We start from the raw sequence: 19,137 nt of genomic DNA on the forward strand, positions 1-19,137 counted from the left end.
CCTGAGAGTGCCAAAAACAGCACAATGGGCAAACCAGAAATGCGTTCTCCAAACTTCCGGTTTGCCCGTTGTGCTATTTTTGGCACTCCGGAGCTTCCCTGAACCCTCCGCAGTGCAAAGAACAGCCCAATAGGCAAACCGGAAGTGTGCATTTCAGAACTTCCAGTTTGGCCATTTAGGGATTTTTTTTCCAGGTACCAGGCTTCAGTAAGGCCTGTGCGCATGAGTGGAGGGCAGCGGGGTGGGGTGGCACATGCATGGGGGATGGGGTATGGGCACACGCATGCATGCTAGCACACCCACTCGCACCCTTTGGGCACGCGAACCAAAAAAAGGTTCACCATCACTGCCTAGATCAGTGATGGTGAACCTTTTTTCCCTCGGGTGCCAGAAGAGTGTGCATGTGCACTATCGCTCATGCGGGAGTGCCCACATCCATAATTCAATGCCTGGGGAAGGTACAAACAGCTTTCCTCACCCCCCCGGAGGCCCTCTGGAGGCTGGAAACGGCCTGTTTCCCAATTTCTGGTGGGCCCAGTAGGCTTGTGTTTCGCCCTCTCCAGGTCCAAAGGCTTCCCTGGAGCCAGGGGAAGTTAAAAACGCCTTCCCCCATCCCCCTGGAGGCTCCCTGGAAGCCAAAAACGCCCTCCCAGAGCCTCTGGGAAAGCCAGAAATCAGCTGGCCGGCACACACATGCGCATTGGAGCTGAGCTAGGGCAACGGCTCACGTGCCAGCAGATATGGCTCTGCCTGCCACCTGTGGCACCCATGCCATAGGTTCACCATCACTGGTCTAGAACCATAATGGCGAATCTGTGGCACACATGCCACAAGTAATAATAATAATAATAATAATAATAATAATAATAATAATAATAATAATAATAAGAAGAAGAAGAAGAAGAAGAAGAAGAAGAAGAAGAAGAAGAAGAAGAAGAATAATTTATTAGATTTGTATGCCGCCCCTCTCCGAAAACTCGGGGTGGCTCACAATATACCATATACAAATCCAATATTAAAAAACAGATGAAAACTCTTATCATAAAAATTAATTACACAACCCAAGTAAACCATACATAAACCATAGTAGCTAAGTAGAATATCAACTTCCCCAAGCCTGACGACATAGGTCGGTTTTTAGGAGCTTGCAAAAGGCAAGGAGGGTGTGGGCAGTTCTAATCTCCAGGGGCAGTTGATTCCAGAGGGCCGGGGCCGCCACAGAGGAGGCTCTTCCCCTGGGTCCCGCCAGATGGCATTGCTTAGTCGACGGGACCCAGAGAAGGCCCACTCTGTGGGACCTAATTGGTCGCTGGGATTCGTGTGGCAGAAGGCGGTTCCAAGATAGAAACATAGAAGACTGACGGCAGAAAAAGACCTCATGGTCCATCTAGTCTGCCCTTATACTATTTCCTGTATTTTATCTTAGGATGGATATATGTTTATCCCAGGCATGTTTAAATTCAGTTACTGTGGATTTACCAACCACGTCTGCTGGAAGTTTGTTCCAAGGATCTACTACTCTTTCAGTAAAATAATATTTTCTCATGTTGCCTTTGATCTTTCCCCCAACTAACTTCAGATTGTGTCCCCTTGTTCTTGTGTTCACTTTCCTATTAAAAACACTTCCCTCCTGGACCTTATTTAACCCTTTAACATATTTAAATGTTTCGATCATGTCCCCCCTTTTCCTTCTGTCTTCCAGATATTCTGGTCCGATGCCATGTAGGGCTTTTTAGGTCATAACCAACACTTTGAATTATGACCGGAAACTGATCGGCAACCAATGCAGACTGCGGAGTGTTGATATGACATGGGCATACCTGGGGAGGCCCATGATTACTCTCGCAGCCGCATTCCACACGATCTGAAGTTTCTGAACACTCTTCAAAGGTAGCCCCATGTAGAGAGCGTTACAGTAGTCGAACCTCAAGGTGATGAGGGCATGAGTGACTGTGAGCAGTGACTCCCGGTCCAGATAGGGCCGCAACTGGTGCACCAGGCGAACCTGGTTGAATGCCCCCCTCGCCACAGCCGAAAGACGGTTCTCTAATGTTAGCTGTGGATCGAGGAGGACACCCAAGTTGCGAATCCGCTCCGAGAGGGTCAATAATTCCCCCCTCCCAGGGTAATGGATGGACAGATGGAATTGTCCTTGGGAGGCAAAAACCACAGCCACTCCATCTTGTCAAGTAGACACACACAGGTTCGGCATGGTTCCAGCTGATTTTTGGGCCTTCTGGGCCCTTGGGAGTCGGGAAATAGCCTGTTTTCAGCCTCCGGAAGGGGTGGGGAAGGCCTGATTTTTGCTCTCCCCAAGCTCCAGGCTTTTCTAGGTCTTCCGCACCCACTGCCCAGAGGTTGTGAATGCTCCAACACTGGAAGCTTTTAAGAAGATGTCGGATAACCATTTGTCTGAAGTGGTGTAGTGTTTCCTGCTTAAGCAAGGGGTTGGACTGGAAGACCTCCAAGGTCCCTTACAACTCTGTTGTTATGATTATATTGTTATTAAAGGCTGGGAGTGACCAGGAACCCCTGGGAGAGAGACCTCCGTTGTGCCTTGTCCTGATAGACAGGTCGGCCTGTCCATGCTTCCTCCGTTTGATTCACCCCTGTGGTTTCCAAACAGCCCAGTTTTCACTCAAAGGCGGCCTTAGGGCTACTCATTCGTTGCTCATTATATTTATAGCTTTTTGATTGCGGTCGGGTGGCGTTGTGAGTCACACGAGAACCAGCCGGGGTGACACGAGCAATATAAATCTCTCTCTGAGAAGGAAAAAGATGGCAAATTGCTCAGAGAGATGTTGGCAAAATAGAATCGAGGACAGGCACGCAGTGGTTGCCGCTATTGCATAAGGGCATGTATCCAGGTAATGACAGCGAAGGAGGCTCGTTGACCCCTTGACAGGTGAAGGTAGAATTATCTTCATCTACTCCAAGAAGACATTTCGGGATAATGCAGTCAAGCCGGTGCATAAACTGGTGATAAATCAACGGCTTGCCACACTATCTATAGAAGGCCTGATGTTTGTAGGAACTTGGGAGGGGGGGGGGGATTTTCAGGAGGTAACAGATGCAGCCACACAGCATTCTTTCGAGGGGTTCAAGGCCATCCTAAGTCCACCACCTGAGTGGAAGTGGAAGGAGGACTGGCCACGCTGGTACAATCTGAGTAGGCAATATGACGTTTCTGGGGGGAGGGGGGACAAGGGAGGTGAACTTTCAACTGGGTGGGAAACTCAGATTCGGGCTTCCCAGTGGAGGTGCCAGGATGGCTTTGTTTTGAGTTTGTTTTGCTAGCTCTCTGCCAGAGCAAATGGAGGCTGGGTGCCCCACCCCCACCCCAGTTTTGGCCACATCCATCAATCCTTCCATCCATTCATCAATTCATCTTTCAACCATCCTTCCATCCATCCTTCCTTCCTTCCTTCCATCCATCCATCCATCTACCCTTATTTATTTATTTATTTATTTATTTATTTATTCATTCATTCATTCATTCATTCATTCATTCATTCATTCATTCAATTTTAATGTCGCCCTTCTACTTAGACTCACGGTGGATTACAACATGTTAGCAATATAGTACTTCCACCCTTCCATCCATCCATCCATCCTTCCATCCTTAATTTATTTATTTATTTATTAGATTTGTATGCCGCCCCTCTCTGTAGACTCAGGGCGGCTAACAACAATAGTGAAACAATATGAACAAAAAAAACCCTTATTTAAGAAACCTATCATACACACAGACACACCATGCGTAAATTCTATAAGCCTAAGAGGAGGGGATATCTCAATTCCCCCGTGCCTGACGACAGAGGTGGGTTTTAAGGAGCTTACGAAAGGCGAGGAGGGTGGGGGCAACTCTGATCTCTGGGGGGAGTTGGTTCCAGAGAGTCGGGGCCGCCTCAGAGAAGGCTCTACCCCTGGGTCCCACCAGATGGCATTGTTTAGTCGACGGGACCTGGAGAAGGCCAACTCTGTGGGACCTAACTGGTCGTTGGGATTTGTGCGGCAGAAGGCGGTCCCGGAGATATTCTGGTCCGATGCCACGAAGGGCTTTATAGGTCATTCCATCCATCCATCCGTTTTGTCTACTTACAAGTCCAAAACCACTCAGTGACCATCGGTGGTTCTCAATCTTTTTAATGCTGTGACCCCTTAATACACTTTCTCATGTTGTGCTGACCCCCAATCATAAGTCTAGCGCCAGTTCTCCCAACAGAGCTTGAACCTGATTGGCAGGAAGGTCAGAGGGACACCCCCACTGTAAATGCCTGATTGGTCAGATTGTAAAAATGTGTTCCAAGGCGCCAGAATAGAAGCTTTGGTTCCCAACACCATGGGAAATTCGTCTTTTCCCATGACCTTAGGTGACCCCTGTGAAACAGTCACTTGACCCCAAGGGGGTCCCGACCTCCAGGTTGAGAACCACTGATTTATAGGATTCCAACAAATCCTACAGCCAATTAAAATGTCTATGGTAAAATCAAAATGATAAGATGGAAGAACAGCAGAATTAAAAATAGGAAAGCAAATGAAGAATTCTTGGCCATTAAATTATCTCGGAAGGAAAGTTCTTAAGCACCGACCGGTTGCCGTTATTTTAGAAACATAGAAACATAGAAGTCTGATGGCAGAAAAAGACCTCATGGTCCATCTAGTCTGCCCACCGTTCGCCCGCCGTTCGCCCAGCCGCTCGCTCGCCGCTCGAGAGCAAGAGAGGGAGAGATAGAGAAAGAGAGAGAAGGAAAGAAAGAAAGAGATGAGAGAGGAGGAAGAGAGTGTGAGAGAGGAAGAAGCAAGATAGAGAAAGAGAGAGAGAAAGAAAGATGAGAAAGGAAGGAAGAGAGTGAGAGAGAGGAAGAAAGAGAGAGAGAGAAGAGTGGAAGGAAGAGAGAGAGAAATGATAGAAAAAAGGGGAGAAAAAAAGAGAAATGAGAAAATGATTGAAGCAGAGAATGACAGGAAAGAAAGAGAAAGAGACAGAGAAGTGACTCTTGGTGATGACGTACGACATCATCAGGTGGGAAAAACCGTGGTATAGCAAAAAAACCGTGGAGTATTTTTTAATTAATATTTTTTTTAAAACCGTGGTATAGCGTTTCGCGAAGTTTGAAGCCGCGAAAATCGAGGGATCACTGTAAAGTCAATTAATCCGTGAAACCAAATAAAAAACCCCGCAAAAAAAACGCTGCCGCCTGGCTGTCACCTTTTAAAACAGCCTGGGGGCTTCTCAGCGACCTCCCGAACGCCAAACCCGAACTTCCGCGTTCGGCATTCGGAGGCTGCTGGAAAGCCGCGCGGCTGTTTTAAAAGGTGACAGCCGGGCTGGGAGGTTCGGCAAAAGTTCGGGGTTCGGGAGGTTGCTGGGAAGTCCCCCAGTCCGGCTGTGACCTTAACTATTCCAGAATGGCTTGCCCCTCTAGAAGCAATAATACACCCAAAGCCCATAAAGGACAAAAAAATTATAAGATATAAAGATCTATTAAATGACCAAATGAAATTAAAATCCAGGATCAAACTACAAGAGGAAGGGATAACAATAGATTGGTGGCATTATGCACAGATATGATCCAGATACCAGAAGGATAAAAGACTTTATATTTTCAATAAGAATAAAAATTTATTAAGTAATTTAATTACTCTTAACCAAACAAAAACAATAGGGAAAATATATAAATTTCTCATTGCACACAAAAATATAGAGCTAACTCTAAAAGATAATATGATAAGATGGTGCAAAAACATAAGTAAAGAAATAGACATAGATACATGGGAGAAAGTTTGGATTAATAATTGGAAAATGACCAAATCAGAATCATTAAAAGAAAACCAAATCAAAATGTTTTATAGATGGCATCTCCCACCAAACAGGATAGCAAAAATGTTCCCTAAAACTTCTCCATTGTGTTGGAAATGCAAGAAAGAAATAGGAACCTACTACCATCAATGGTGGACATGTGGTAATGCTAAAATATATTGGAAGATGACAGAGAAAATAATAAAAGAAATTATAAAGCAAGATATAGAAATTACCCTGGAATTTTATTTATTAGGAATTACCAACCAAATTTATAAGAAAGAAATTTTATATTTAATTATACATATATTAACTGCGGCTAGAATTATTTATGCGCAGAATTGGAAGGGGGAGGAAGTCCCCAAAGAAGAAGAAGTTATTGCAAAAATATTAGATTGCGCTGAAATGGATATGATGACAAGACGTTTAAATGATCAAGAAGATACTAAGTTCTACGAAACATGGAATAAAGTTTATAAATGGATAGATAAGAAAAAATAAGATATACAGTATAATCTATTTTAGTTAATATGTTATACTTGTTTTTACTTGGGTTATATTAGTACAGTACTAGTTAAATTTAGTAATATAGTAAGAATTTTGGTTTTATATATATATCAGTAAAAATGTGAAAAACTTTAATTTAAAATTTAGTAAAAAAAATTTAATATTCAACATACCGTATACAGTGGAACCCCGACATAAGAGCTGCTCTACTTAAGAGCAACTCGAGATAAGAGCTGGGAGGGGAGAGATATTTTTGTTCTACTTACAAGCCCAAATTCGAGATACAAGCGCCAAGGAGCTGTCTCCTGAAGCCAAACGCTAACTTCCGCGTTCGGCTTCAGGAGACAGCTGCGAAGCGGCGCGCGTGTTTTAAAAGGTTGCAGCCGGCCTGGGGGGCTCGGGGGGGTGCTTGCAGCTTTCTTTCTTGCTCTTTTTCTTTCTCTCTTTTACCTTCCCTTCCTCTATTTCTTCTTTTCTTTCTCCTTCCCACCTTCTTCCCTCCCTCCCTCCCTTCACTCATTCCTCTCTTATTCTCCCCTTTCATAAGTTTCCTTGCTTCCTTCCTCTGTTCCTGTCCCTTCCCCCTTTCTTTCTTTCTTTCTTTCTTGCTCTTTTTCTTTCTCTCTTTTACCTTCCCTTCCTCTATTTCTTCTTTTCTTTCTCCTTCCCACCTTCTTCCCTCCCTCCCTCCCTTCACTCATTCCTCTCTTACTCTCCCCTTTCATAAGTTTCCTTGCTTCCTTCCTCTGTTCCTGTCCCTTCCCTCTTTCCTTCCTTCCTTCCCACCCTCCGTCCATTCATTCACCCATTCCTCTCTTGATCGCTTAAAGCCGGTCCCTGGTGCAAAAAGCGTTGGGGACCTCTGTCCTACAGGATTGGGTGGCAGAGAAGTTGAACATATGTAAATTTAAAAGTTTAAGAAAGTTTACAAGTTAAGTGAAAGAAACTTCATTATTCATTTATATGTACATGTACATTTCTTCATTAAAAACATGTCTTTCTGCATAATTTAGACTAACTTTGTGAGTTTTTTGAGGGCTGGAACCAATTAAAATTATTTACATTAATTCCTATGGGGAAAAGTCGTTCGAGATAAGAGCTGCTCGACTTAAGAGCCCAGGTCCGGAACGAATTAAACTCGTATCTCGAGGTACCACTGTATCTAATTATGTATTCTTTTTCTGTATTTGAATTTATACTTTCAAGACAAGCGGGGAAAATGTATCCCCATTCTGTGTTTAATGTTTGTATGTTTGTTTGTCTATTTTATGAAAATCAATAAAATTTATTAAAAAATAAATAAATAAATAAAACAGCCGGGCGGCTTCCCAGCAGCTTCCCAAAGCCGAACGCCAAACCCGAACTTCCGCGTTCGGCGTTCGGAGGCTGCTGGAAAGCCGCGCGGCTGTTTTAAAAGGTAACAGCCGGGCTGGGAGGCTTCCCAGCAACCTCCCAAACCCCGAACCCAGAAGTTCGGCAAAAGTTCGGGGTTCGGGAGGTTGCTGGGAAGTCCCCCAGCCCGGCTGTCACCTTTTAAAACAGCCGCGCGGCTTCCCAGCAGCCTCCGAACGGTTTAGAAAAAATTTGCCTCTTCTTACGAACTTTTTTCGTGTTACGAACGCCAAACCCGAACTTCCACGTTCGGCGTTCGGAGGCTGCTGGGAAGCCCCGCCGCCCGGCTGTCACCTTTTAAAACAGCCGGGGGCTTCCCAGCAGCCTCCCGAACGCCGAACCCGGAAGTTCGGGTTTGGCGTTCGTAACATGAAAAAAGTTCGTAAGAAGAGGCAATTTTTTTCTGAACCTCGGGTTCGTATCTCGAGTTGTTCGTAAGACGAGGGGTTCGTATCTTGAGGTACCACTGTATAAGGGGATCACAATCTCCCTCTTCCTGCTTGTTATACCTCTAGCTATGCAGCCAAGCATCCTACTTGCTTTTCCTACCGCCCGACCACACTGCTCACCCATTTTGAGACTGTCAGAAATCACTACCCCTAAATTCTTCTCTTCTGAAGTTTTTGCTATCCTAAAATTTTGCTAAATTTTAATAATAATAATAATTAATAATTTATTAGATTTGTATGCCACCCCTCTCCGAGGACTCGGAGCGGCTCACAGCAATAAAACATCATATACAAATCCAATGTTAAAACAGTCTTTAAAAAACCCCTATTAAAAACAGTCATACAACCCAAACACACCATCCATAAAATCAAAGGCAGCTAATGATATTTTGATGTTGAAGCGCTGCTAAGCAAAAGGCCACAACCTGTGGGAAGGCAGAGCCATTCATTCCTCCATTCATTCCCAGAGAAGCCTGTGTCACGGATAATTACATGCTTCCTCCCGGTCATTAAAGAATCACACAGACAACATCCGTGAACCAGCCTTTGCACAAGGCCAAAAACCACCAGGAGGGCTCCCTTTGCAGGAAAGCCCAATTCCCAGAGCAAACATAGAATCACAGACGGGACCTTGGAGGTCTTCTAGTCTGACCCCCAGAGAGCCTCGGTGGCACAGTGGTTAGAGTGCATCCAAAATTCACCCATGTTTCTTCAACACTCCGTGGCTTGCATTGGCTGCCAATCAGTTTCCGGTCACAATTCAAAGTGTTGGTCATGACCTTTAAAGCCCTACATGGCAATGGACCAGATTACCTCCGGAACCGCCTGCTACCGCATGAATCCCAGCGACCGATAAGGTCCCACAGAGTTGGCCTTCTCCGGATCCCATCGACTAAACACTGTCATTTGGCGGGCCCCAGGGGAAGAGCCTTCTCTGTGGCGGCCCCGGCCCTCTGGAACCAACTCCCCCCGGAGATTAGAACTGCCCCCACCCTCCCTATCTTTCGTAAACTACTCAAAACTCATTTATACCACCAGGCATGGGGGAGTTGAGATAGCTCTTCCCCCTAGGCCATTACAAGTTATGCATGGTATGTTTGTGTGTATGTTTGGTTTTATAATAGGGGTTTTTAGTTGTTTTTTATTATTGGATTGTACATGTTGTGTTTATTATTGTTGTTAGCCACCCCGAGTCTGCGGAGAGGGGCGGCATACAAATCCAATAAATTATTATTATTATTATTATTATTATCATCATCATCATCATCATCATCACTGCAAGCTACTTCTGCTGATCAGCGACTGGTTGGACTAGAAGACCTCCAAGGTCCCTTCCAACTCTGATGTTATTATTATTTATTTAAGAAGACCTCTCCTGCTGCAAGGGAAAAAGAGCCCACACTTTCTTGCCTAATTCCAGTACAACAGCAGCTTCAGGCTTCTTAAAATAAGCCATTTTTTTTTTAAAAGAATAAAACAAACAGGATTTACTTCAAAATCACTCCTGACTATATGTTTCGGAAGTCCAGACAATAAACCAGACTGAGAGCTGCACCAATTAAGACTGCAACTAAAAGATTTGGGAAAGAGGATCGCTCTGAAATCCATTAGCATTGTATTTCTCTGCATGCACCATATATCCTTATCCTTATGTATTGTGAATTGCATTTAAATGCATGATGCGTTTAACTTATGGAATTATCTTTTTGTTACTGCTTCCAGCAATATTAATCTGCATTTCGTACTTTATTTAAAATGAAAGGATTTTGAATTATATAAACCCCATTGAGATTGTCGGTAGCCAAACACAACCCCCACCAACCAATCCGCTTTAAAAGGAAAATATTATATATAAAATAAATGTTGCAGGCAATGCCTTAATGCTGATTAAATCTAAAAGAGGCCACATCAGGAGGGCTGACCAGAAAGGACAGGTCCAAGTTTCACTTAGAATTGGAGGGGTGACAGAGAAAGAAAAGGAAAACTTTTAAGTTAAAGTATTTTTCGGACTATGAGATGCATCTTTTTACCCCCCAAAAGAGGGTGGAAACTGAGGTGCATCTTATACACCGAATGTAACTAGCTGCAAAGAGGCCAATTGCTGGAAGGGAGAGCCTAGGCAGGTACGTTAAGAACAAACCCAACTGACCCCTTAGTCCAATCTCAAGAGGAGAGACTTGCACCCAACAAGCTTCAGGGCAGGGATCCTCCGAGGAAGAAGACTATTGCAGGCAATAATTGCCACTCCTCCACCCCTTCCCTAGGGTGCCAAGTGTATTGGTGGTTGTTGAAACGGATGTCCATGTGCTGCCTCTATGTTGGTTGAGGCAGGCAGGGTTCTCTTGGGTTCCATTTGTTGGGGGTCCAGGGAAAGGGAGGGTCTCGCCTTCTCCTTCTTCTCAAGATCCCCAAGGACAATTGGTGGGCTACTGTGTGACACAGAATGCTGGACTTGAAGGGCTTTGGCCTGATTCAGCAGGGCTCTTCTTATGTTCTTAAAAGCTGTCTCTGGCTGGCATACCACGGAGTGATATGTGATAAGGCACCAGATAAACAATTACTGTCATTCCACAGATACCACCTTTTCTAAAAACAGACTTCCTCCTTGATCGACCCTGGAGAGAAGAGGTACCCCAAAAACTGCACGTAGGCCATGAAACAACACAATTGATCATTCACTGTCCACGAGGCAAACACAGGGCAACCCACGCTTTAAACTAGCCAATAAGATTGTGTATTCTCTAATATCCAATGAGATGTAACTTGAGGACTAATGGAGGATGTGCCTTCCCCAACAACATGCATTGTTGCCTCCTGCCTCTTTGATTGACATCAGAAAGGGAGGAGAAAGCATGAACTCCCGAAAATCAGCTGGCGGGTGGGAAGCACTCGCGCATGGGCAGTGGAGCTGAGCTGCAGAGAGGGCCTCGCATGGCACTTGTGGGACGTGTGCCATAGGATCGCCATCACGGGTGTAGGGCAGTGAAGGGCCGCTCGTCTTCGGCGCTACTGGTGTGCCCTCCAAGGTCATTGCGCAAGCCCATCGGCACAAGATTTGACTTCAGCACATGCTGTGAAATCTCACTTAAGGATGTGCGTGCAAGCACACGCATGCAAGCATGATTTTGGCAATTTTTGCCAATATTTTTGCTTTTGCGCATGCGCAGGTACATGCACGCAAGCAAAAAATCAGCAAAAAATGCTGAAATTTCACTTGTGCAAGCATGTTCACATGAGATTTCACTTAGTTGTTTGTTTGTTTATTTATTGATTGATTGATTGGATTTATATGCCGCCCCTCTCCGAAGACTCGGGACGGCTAACAACAATCATAAAACAGCGTACAATAATAATCCAATACTAAAAACGATTAAATACCCATTAATATAAAAAACCAAACATACATACAGACATACCATGCATAAAATTGTAAAGGCCTAGGGGGAAAGGGTAACTCAATTCCCCCATGCCTGGTGGCAGAGGTGGGTTTTAAGTAGCTTACGAAAGGCAAGGAGAGTGGGGGCAATTCTAATCTCTGGGGGGGAGTTGGTTCCTGAGGGCCAGGGCCACCACAGAGAAGGCTCTTCCCCTGGGTCCCGCCAAGTGGCATTGTTTAGTTGACGGGACCCGGAGAAGACCCACTCTGTGGGACCTAACTGGTCGCTGGGATTCGTGCAGCAGAAGGCGGTCCCTGAGACATCTGCAGAAGCCAAATCTCATGCAGGGTACGCATGTATGCATTGGGGACAAACAGCAGCATGCGCATCCCGGAATTTCCTATGGGGACTGTTATGCCGGGCTTCTTGTTAATAGCCCCCAGTGAGAGAGGAATGCAAATTCAAGCACACACACGCCGGCACAGAAGAAATAAAAGCAGTTTATCTGAAAACAGTGTTAAAAGCACACACGTTTAAGCAGAGTATGTTTGTGTGTGTGCTTGTTAGTATATTGGGGTTCTTTTTAAACTTTTTTAAATATTTAAATTTATTTGGATTTGTTACGATTTGTTGTGTCTTGTTGTGAGCTGCCCCGAGTCCGCGGAGAGGGGCGGCATACAAATCTAAATAATAAATAAATAATAAATAAAGAGTCAAATTTCTCCCACCCAATTAACAGTCCTGGAATGCGGCCAAAAGCAGGAACGAAAGAGCAATTAAGGCAGCTGTGATTCCTAACAGATCCCCCTTCTTTGAGTCCACAAGGGCTAACTGTGAATTGTCCAAAGAGTCAACAGAATTCCTGGAATAATCCAAACCTTGGCAATGGTCCTTCTCCAAACAAATAAACGCCGACATGCACATTCCCCAATGCCCATAATTTATCATCAACCCCATTAGCCTAATTGCCTCAGCCACAGGTGTTCTCCCTTATCTCCCACGATACCTGCGCAGTTGGTCTCTTCTAGCCATGAGCCTGCGCATACGGGCATCTATCCACCGATCCTCCTCTGAGTCTGACGTCTCACTAATGGGGTCATTAACTAATGGGCTGGCTGCACCCATCTCTCCGTCTGATTCTGCTTCCTCACTGTCTGACCTTGGCAATGAATCTTCACTATCAGAAACTGCTGGCAATAATACAAGTCTCTGTGAACCTGAGGATGCCCCTAAACCAACGTCCAAATTCCCCGTTGCAGGAGCTGGCCCAGAGCCAACCACAACAGGGACGGAGCTCCTGACTGTACCAGCTGTGTAGGGTCTCCTGCTTGGGCAAGAAGGTTGGACTAGAGGACCCCCAAGGTCCCTTCCATCTCTCTGAATCTGTTGTATTAAACAAGGTCTCCTGCTCCTCTGTCCCAAATCCACCAACCTTTCGTAGAACGGTCATTATTTGGGGCATTTTGTCAGGCCAGCAATGGGGAGAAATCAAAAGGGTGAGATTTCTTTGTCTGGGTGACTCAGAATAAAGCGCAGCTGCGCATCAACACCCTTGACATAACAACCTTTGTTTATGGCCTTCAAATGTGGTTTTTGCAGCATCATTGAAACCCTGGGAAGCCGGGCACCACCAGAAATGCAGAACATGATCTCATTCTGAGAATCACACTAAGCTAAAATAGCAACCATTTCCAGCTAGTTGTTTACAGGCTCCAGGGCTCCCTTATGTTCAAATGCATTATTTATTGCAAACTGCTTTTCAAGCTCTGGAAGGGGGGGCAAATAGAAGATAAATAATAGTCAAAGAATATAAATTAGGGTTGCTGTTTGTTTTGCATGACGATACTTGGAAGTATAGGTGGTCCTCAACTTACAACCAGTGATGGGCTGCCAAAATTTTTACTGCCACACTGTGGGCATGGCTTATTTTGTGGGTGTGGCTTGCTAGCCATGTGACTGGGTAGGAGTGGCTTGTTGGCCATGTGACCAGGTGTGAGTAGCTTGACAATCATGTGACCGGGGGGTGGCTTAATGGTCACATGAGTGGGTGGGAGTGGCTTACCGACCAAGATAACTTTTTGTGGCTATTCAAATAATGGGACTTCATCAACTGAAAAAGACTGGGCGCGGAAAGACTAAAGGGGGCGCTCCCCTCACCTTCTTCCTTCGGCAGCGACTCTCCTCCTCCTCCTCTTCTTCCTCCTCCTCCTCCCACCCAAATTCCGAGCTTTTATTTCTTTCCTAATGGGTTTGCACGCATTATTTGCTTTTACATGGATTCCTATGGGAGAAATTGCTTCTACTTAAGAACCTGGTCATGGAATGAATTAAGTGCTTAAGTAGAGGTACCACTGTATGTCATTTGTGTTGTTTTTCTGGGAGGCAAATTCTGGGGGGCAGAGGCAGAATTCTTCCCATTGTTTTCCTCCCCCAAAACTAAGGAGCATCTTATACTCTGAAAAATATGGTGGATTACGTAAAAGTGTCACTTTACTTATACTAATGGGGGGGAAAAGCACAAGAATGCACAAAATGACCAGAGAAGCTAAGATAAGGATGTGCACAAGCCAAGAGCTACCACACAACTAACGCATTTACTCTCTGTTTCAGCTGGAAAGGGCAGAGTCACAAGACAACCACCGACACTGACAAGTTTTAGCTTGCGTGTCGAGTACCAAACAAACAAGTATCGGGACAAAATGTTCTCGTCAAAATGCCCTGGGTACCGAATTCGATGAGTTTCAAAGCAGCTGAGTACCACTATAAGCAGCTGTGCAGACAAGCATCCAAAGGGCACTGTGAGCCATTTTCCACCTCCCGCCAATGGGCAACCTCAACGATGCCCATCAAGAAACTTCTCCAGGTGGAGAGTCCCTGAGCAGGTGTGAAACCCCACCCCCACCCCCAACTGGCTTCAGGCCAGTTCCAATGGCTGCTGATTTTGACTCAGAGGAGATGGAGCCATCTGATCACAGAAGACCCATCTGGCTGGAGGAGGAATCAGACAGTGAACCAGAAGGAGAAAGGGATGAGGAAGGGGTTGGAGAGTCTGAGAGGGAAATGGAGCTGGTCAGATCTCCAGCCAGAGTTTCATCTGAATCAGACGGGGAGGACATAATGAACGATCCTATTCTCAATGTCCAGGTAAGGAGAATGATGGGATATCAAGAGCAGCTGCGCAAACGCAGAAACAGATTCTAGGTCACAGGTGTTAAGAATTAAAGATGCTGCTGCAGCCTTGAAAAAGGGGAGGTTTAGCAGATGGCGGTGTGGGAGTTCATTGTTCAGTTTTTGGAGAAAGACTTTGATGAATCGTGGTTTCGTGTTTGCTTCAGATATCTTTGGACATACTGACACTTAAGCCGTTAGTTATTTGACTGATGTAAGCCAGAAAGGCTTTTATGCTGACTTGAGTGATTAACTCTGACCTGATGGACTCATAAACTAACATTTGCTCTGGCAGACGCGAGGCTTGCAACTTCCTGTACATAAAGAAAAACCTCTTTGCTTTCTTTTTACAAAGTTGCGAGTGTGTGTGTGTTTGGTTAATTACTTCGTTTCTGGGTGGCCCAAGGCCAGGCAGAACACCCCTTTTACAAAGTCACTTACCTTGGGCATTTTCCGGAGGTTGGGAGAGAGTTTCAGGCAGGTGACGTGGCCACGGTCATCCCCAACGATGATGATGGGGTAGATGGCGTTGAACTGGACGTGGGTGATTTTGTTCCGCTTCTTGGCGACCACCGGCTGGTGGCAAATTGGTTCGTATTTGTTGACGCTCAAGTCAAAGATGTACGTCTGGTGGAAAGGGAAAAAAAAAGAAGGCAGCAGGTGAGAGGGGGCTCAAGACGCAGAAGAGAGGAGGGAGAAGGGGCTCAGGTCTGCGTAAAATACTACACACCTCCATTGAAGAGATGCGCATAAGCAAAAAAGCCAAAACCAGCAAAAATCGGATAAGTTACCCCTTCCCTCCCTGCTTGTTTGCCCGCCCACCAGCTACCCTGCCGGGAGCGGCGGCTCTGCCGCAAGCAGCCTGAATGCTCCGCAACACGCCACCTGCCTTTTCTTTAGCTCTGGTGCTTGTGCAACGGTTTCTCCCTCGCCGTGCCAAGAAGATGGCATGCAGCATGGGGAGGAGGCTGGGTGGCCCCAAGCTCCAGCCACGCGGCCTGCTCCCAAAGGCCACGACTTGCTCAGGGCACCATCAATGTAGCGTGATATGCCTGAGGCACAGATGAGCAGAGAGCAGGCCATGCGACCGGAGCATGGGCAGGCCCCTGCTGCTGTTGGCTCCAGCTGCCGCTCTAGGCGCCATGAGATTCGGCTACTGCGCATGGGCAGCAGCTGAAATCTCTTGCGGACGTCCTTCTAGCAGCGAGATTTGGGCAAAAAGTGCTGATTTCTTTGCTTCTGTGCAGGTGTAGAAGCCAAAAAAAAGGGTAATGTTAACTGGAATTGCGCTGGTTGTGTGTGCATGGCGTGTGCATGCTGGGCGGTAATGGAGCTATCCTATGCGCTCCATTTCAGCTAATGGAACAGCATTCCTGCGGTTGCAGGCCCAGGCCAATCCCCGTACAACACTTAATGATTGTCATAAGAGTCAAACAAGTAATCAGGAAACAATATTAATATAAATCTTAAGGAGACAAGCAACAAGTTACAGTCATACGGTCATAAGTGGGAGGAGATGGGTGATAGGAATGATGAGAAAAAACTAGTAGTAATAGTAGTGCAGACTTAATGAATACTTTGACAGTGTTGAGGGAATTATTTGTTTAGCAGAGGGATGGTGTTTGGGGGGGAAACTGTTCTTGTGTCTAGTTGTCTTGGTGTGCAGCAACGTTTTGAGGGTAGGAGTTGAAACGGTTTGTATCCAGGATGCAAGGGGTCAGTAAATATTTTCACTGCCTTCTTTTTGACTCGTGCAGTGTACACGTCCTCAAAGGAAGGCAGCCATTGTTTTTTCGGCAGTTCTGATTGTCCTCTGAAGTCTGTGTCGGTCCTGTTGGGTTGCAGAACCGAACCAGAGATTTATAGAGGTGCAGATGACTGACTCAATGATTCCTCTGTAGATTTGTAAATTTGATGGGAATTCTCCCTTCCTCCCTGCTTAACAATTACAGATTACTAGAGTTGGAAGGGACCTTGTAGGTCATCTAGTCCAACCTGCCACTCAAACGGCAGGTCCTACACCATTTCGGACAATGGCCATCCAATCTCCCCTTGAAAGTTTCAAGTGTTGGAGCTCTCACAACCTCCGAAGGCAACTTCTGTTCCACTAGTTGATCGCTCTCACCATCAGAAAGTTCCTCCTTATTTCCTGGTTGAATCTCTCCTTGGTCAGTTTCCATCCATTATGGATAGTTCATTGAGTTTATTATGGTTTTTACTGTTCTTTATTAACTAATATTTGACTTTTGTTATATTGTATGTATTATTTACTGTTGTAAGCCACCCCAAGTCCCATATAAGCCGAATTAATTTAAATTAAATTAAATTATTCCTTGTCTGGCCTTTCGGTGCTTTGGAAAACAGCCCAAGCCCCTCCTCTCTGTGGCAGCCCCTCAAGTATTGGAATAGTGTTATCATGTCTTCTCTCGGTAACAATTGTGTTACATCAGGAATTAGTTCCAGGTCGCCGGCTTTAGATCCCTCTGGAAATTGCGTTGAACCGTTAAAAATGCCTCCGATCATTCCGAAGGTGACATGATGAAAAATGGGACATGTTTTCAATGTCACAAAGGGTCTGTCCATCATGGCTTGCCTTTGGGGGCAACAGCTGAGCCAGGAGCTGGCTGCTGGTCAAGCGTCATTTGCTAAATCCAAAGCTTTTTCCCCCCTGCCCAGTTAGGGAGTTTCTTCTTTAGCCTGCAAACAAAGGAGCCAATTGTAGTAATCTCCCCGATTTATTTGGGGCTAACTGGCTCTCGAATCCCCGTCCCCTGTCCTATTGCTCTCCTATATCTCCTACACCTTTCTTCTATTCCTCTATCTCTTCTTCTATTCTTTCATTGATATGTTCTATTCCTATATCTTCTTTTCTTTTTTTTTTTTTTTTTTTTTATAAAATTTTTATTACAAATATATACACATTTACATACAATATATGTTTTATATTAATACAAGGCTAAATCAACGCGTAACAAATACACGAACAAACAAACATGACAAACAAACAAAAAAAAAATATTCTTTAAAAAAAAGATCTAATTGCTTATTTAAGTACATTAATAACAATAACTATTCACTTAGCATATTTTATAATATTTGTACTTGTATTCCCTTCAGGAGGTAAGTTTTGAATGATTTTTGATTTTAAATTATTTTCTGGTGAAACATGTTGTGTCCTCAGCGTATACCATTTTCTCTTGTAGGTTGTCACTGTTTTTTAAATCATTTAATTCTTTCTTATCCGCCTTCTTTTATTCATATTCAATTTCTTTAATGTCATACAGATCTTTTTTATAAAAAGGTTTTTTGTATATATGTCTTTTGTATATATTTTTTTTCTATGTAATGAAAAGGATATAAAGTATTGTTAATTTGATTTTTTCTTTTGAATTTTATTTCTTTTCTTAAACCAGTTATAAAGATGTATCCAGGTTTTATCGTGTTCGGAATCCTCTTTGTTTTTTAATTTAATTGTTAGTGCGTCAAATTCTTTTCTATTCTTTCTTAGATATATTTTACTATGAGTATCTCCTCTATAACCTTCATCATGTATTTTACTATGTGTATATAGACATATACCCACTAAAATCCTCATTGTGTATTGGACAAAATAAATAAATAAATAAATAAATGAATGAATGAATGAATGAATGAATGAATAAATTAAAATAAAATAAAATTAAAAAAAATAAATAAAAATAAATAAAATAAATAAAATAAAATAAATAAAATGTTTGATCTGGTCTATGTGGACCTTTAACAAGGATATCATGGTAACCAAATGTAGGTTCCCCATGCGTTCTCTTCGCCAATGATGTAAAACATTTCAACACCGCTACTCTCCAAATAGACCCCGACTTTGTGTCTGAATGGTCAAACATCTGGCAACTCCAAATCTCAACCAAAAAATGCTCTGTCCTGTACATTGGCAAAAAGAATCAGAACACCAAATACAAGTTGGATAGACAAGGCCTTGCAGCCATCAAGACTCTGTAAAATACTTTGGAGTATTTGATTTTCGCAGGTTCAAACTTCGCGAATAGCCTATACCATGGTTTTTTTAAAAAAATTAATTAAAAAATACTTCGCTTTTTTCCCCACGGTTTTCCCCGCCTGATGACGTCATTTGTCATCGCCAAACTAATAATTTTTGCAAATCAAAAACAAAAAAAATTGTTAATAAATAATTATGTTTATAAATATCAGGATCACTAAGTGTCTTATTCAATGGTGAGTACCAGTAATAATGGTGAGTAAATTATTGTTAAGGGAATGGGAAATGGTAATTGAGGGGTTTAAAGGGTTAAGGGATGGCTTGTGATACTGTCCATAGCCAAAAATAGTGTATTTACTTCCGCATCTCTACTTCATGGAAATTTGACTTTCACGGGTGGTCTCGGAACGCATCCCCTGCGAAAATCGAGGGAACACTGTACTCCTA

General features: G+C 44.1%; 1 protein-coding gene across 1 annotated transcript in view; it reads right to left on the reverse strand.

The window, feature by feature from the left end:
• DNAI1 (dynein axonemal intermediate chain 1) overlaps positions 1 to 19,137 on the reverse strand; it is a 132,749-nt gene that overhangs the window by 23,311 nt on the left and 90,301 nt on the right. The window contains exon 19 of the mRNA XM_070743652.1: positions 15,138 to 15,323. Coding sequence (XP_070599753.1) covers positions 15,138 to 15,323 — 186 coding nt within the window. The remainder of the gene's footprint in view (positions 1 to 15,137; positions 15,324 to 19,137) is intronic.

Source organism: Erythrolamprus reginae, chromosome 2, assembly GCF_031021105.1.
Source record: "Erythrolamprus reginae isolate rEryReg1 chromosome 2, rEryReg1.hap1, whole genome shotgun sequence".
NCBI classification, from domain to species: Eukaryota; Metazoa; Chordata; class Lepidosauria; order Squamata; family Dipsadidae; genus Erythrolamprus; species Erythrolamprus reginae.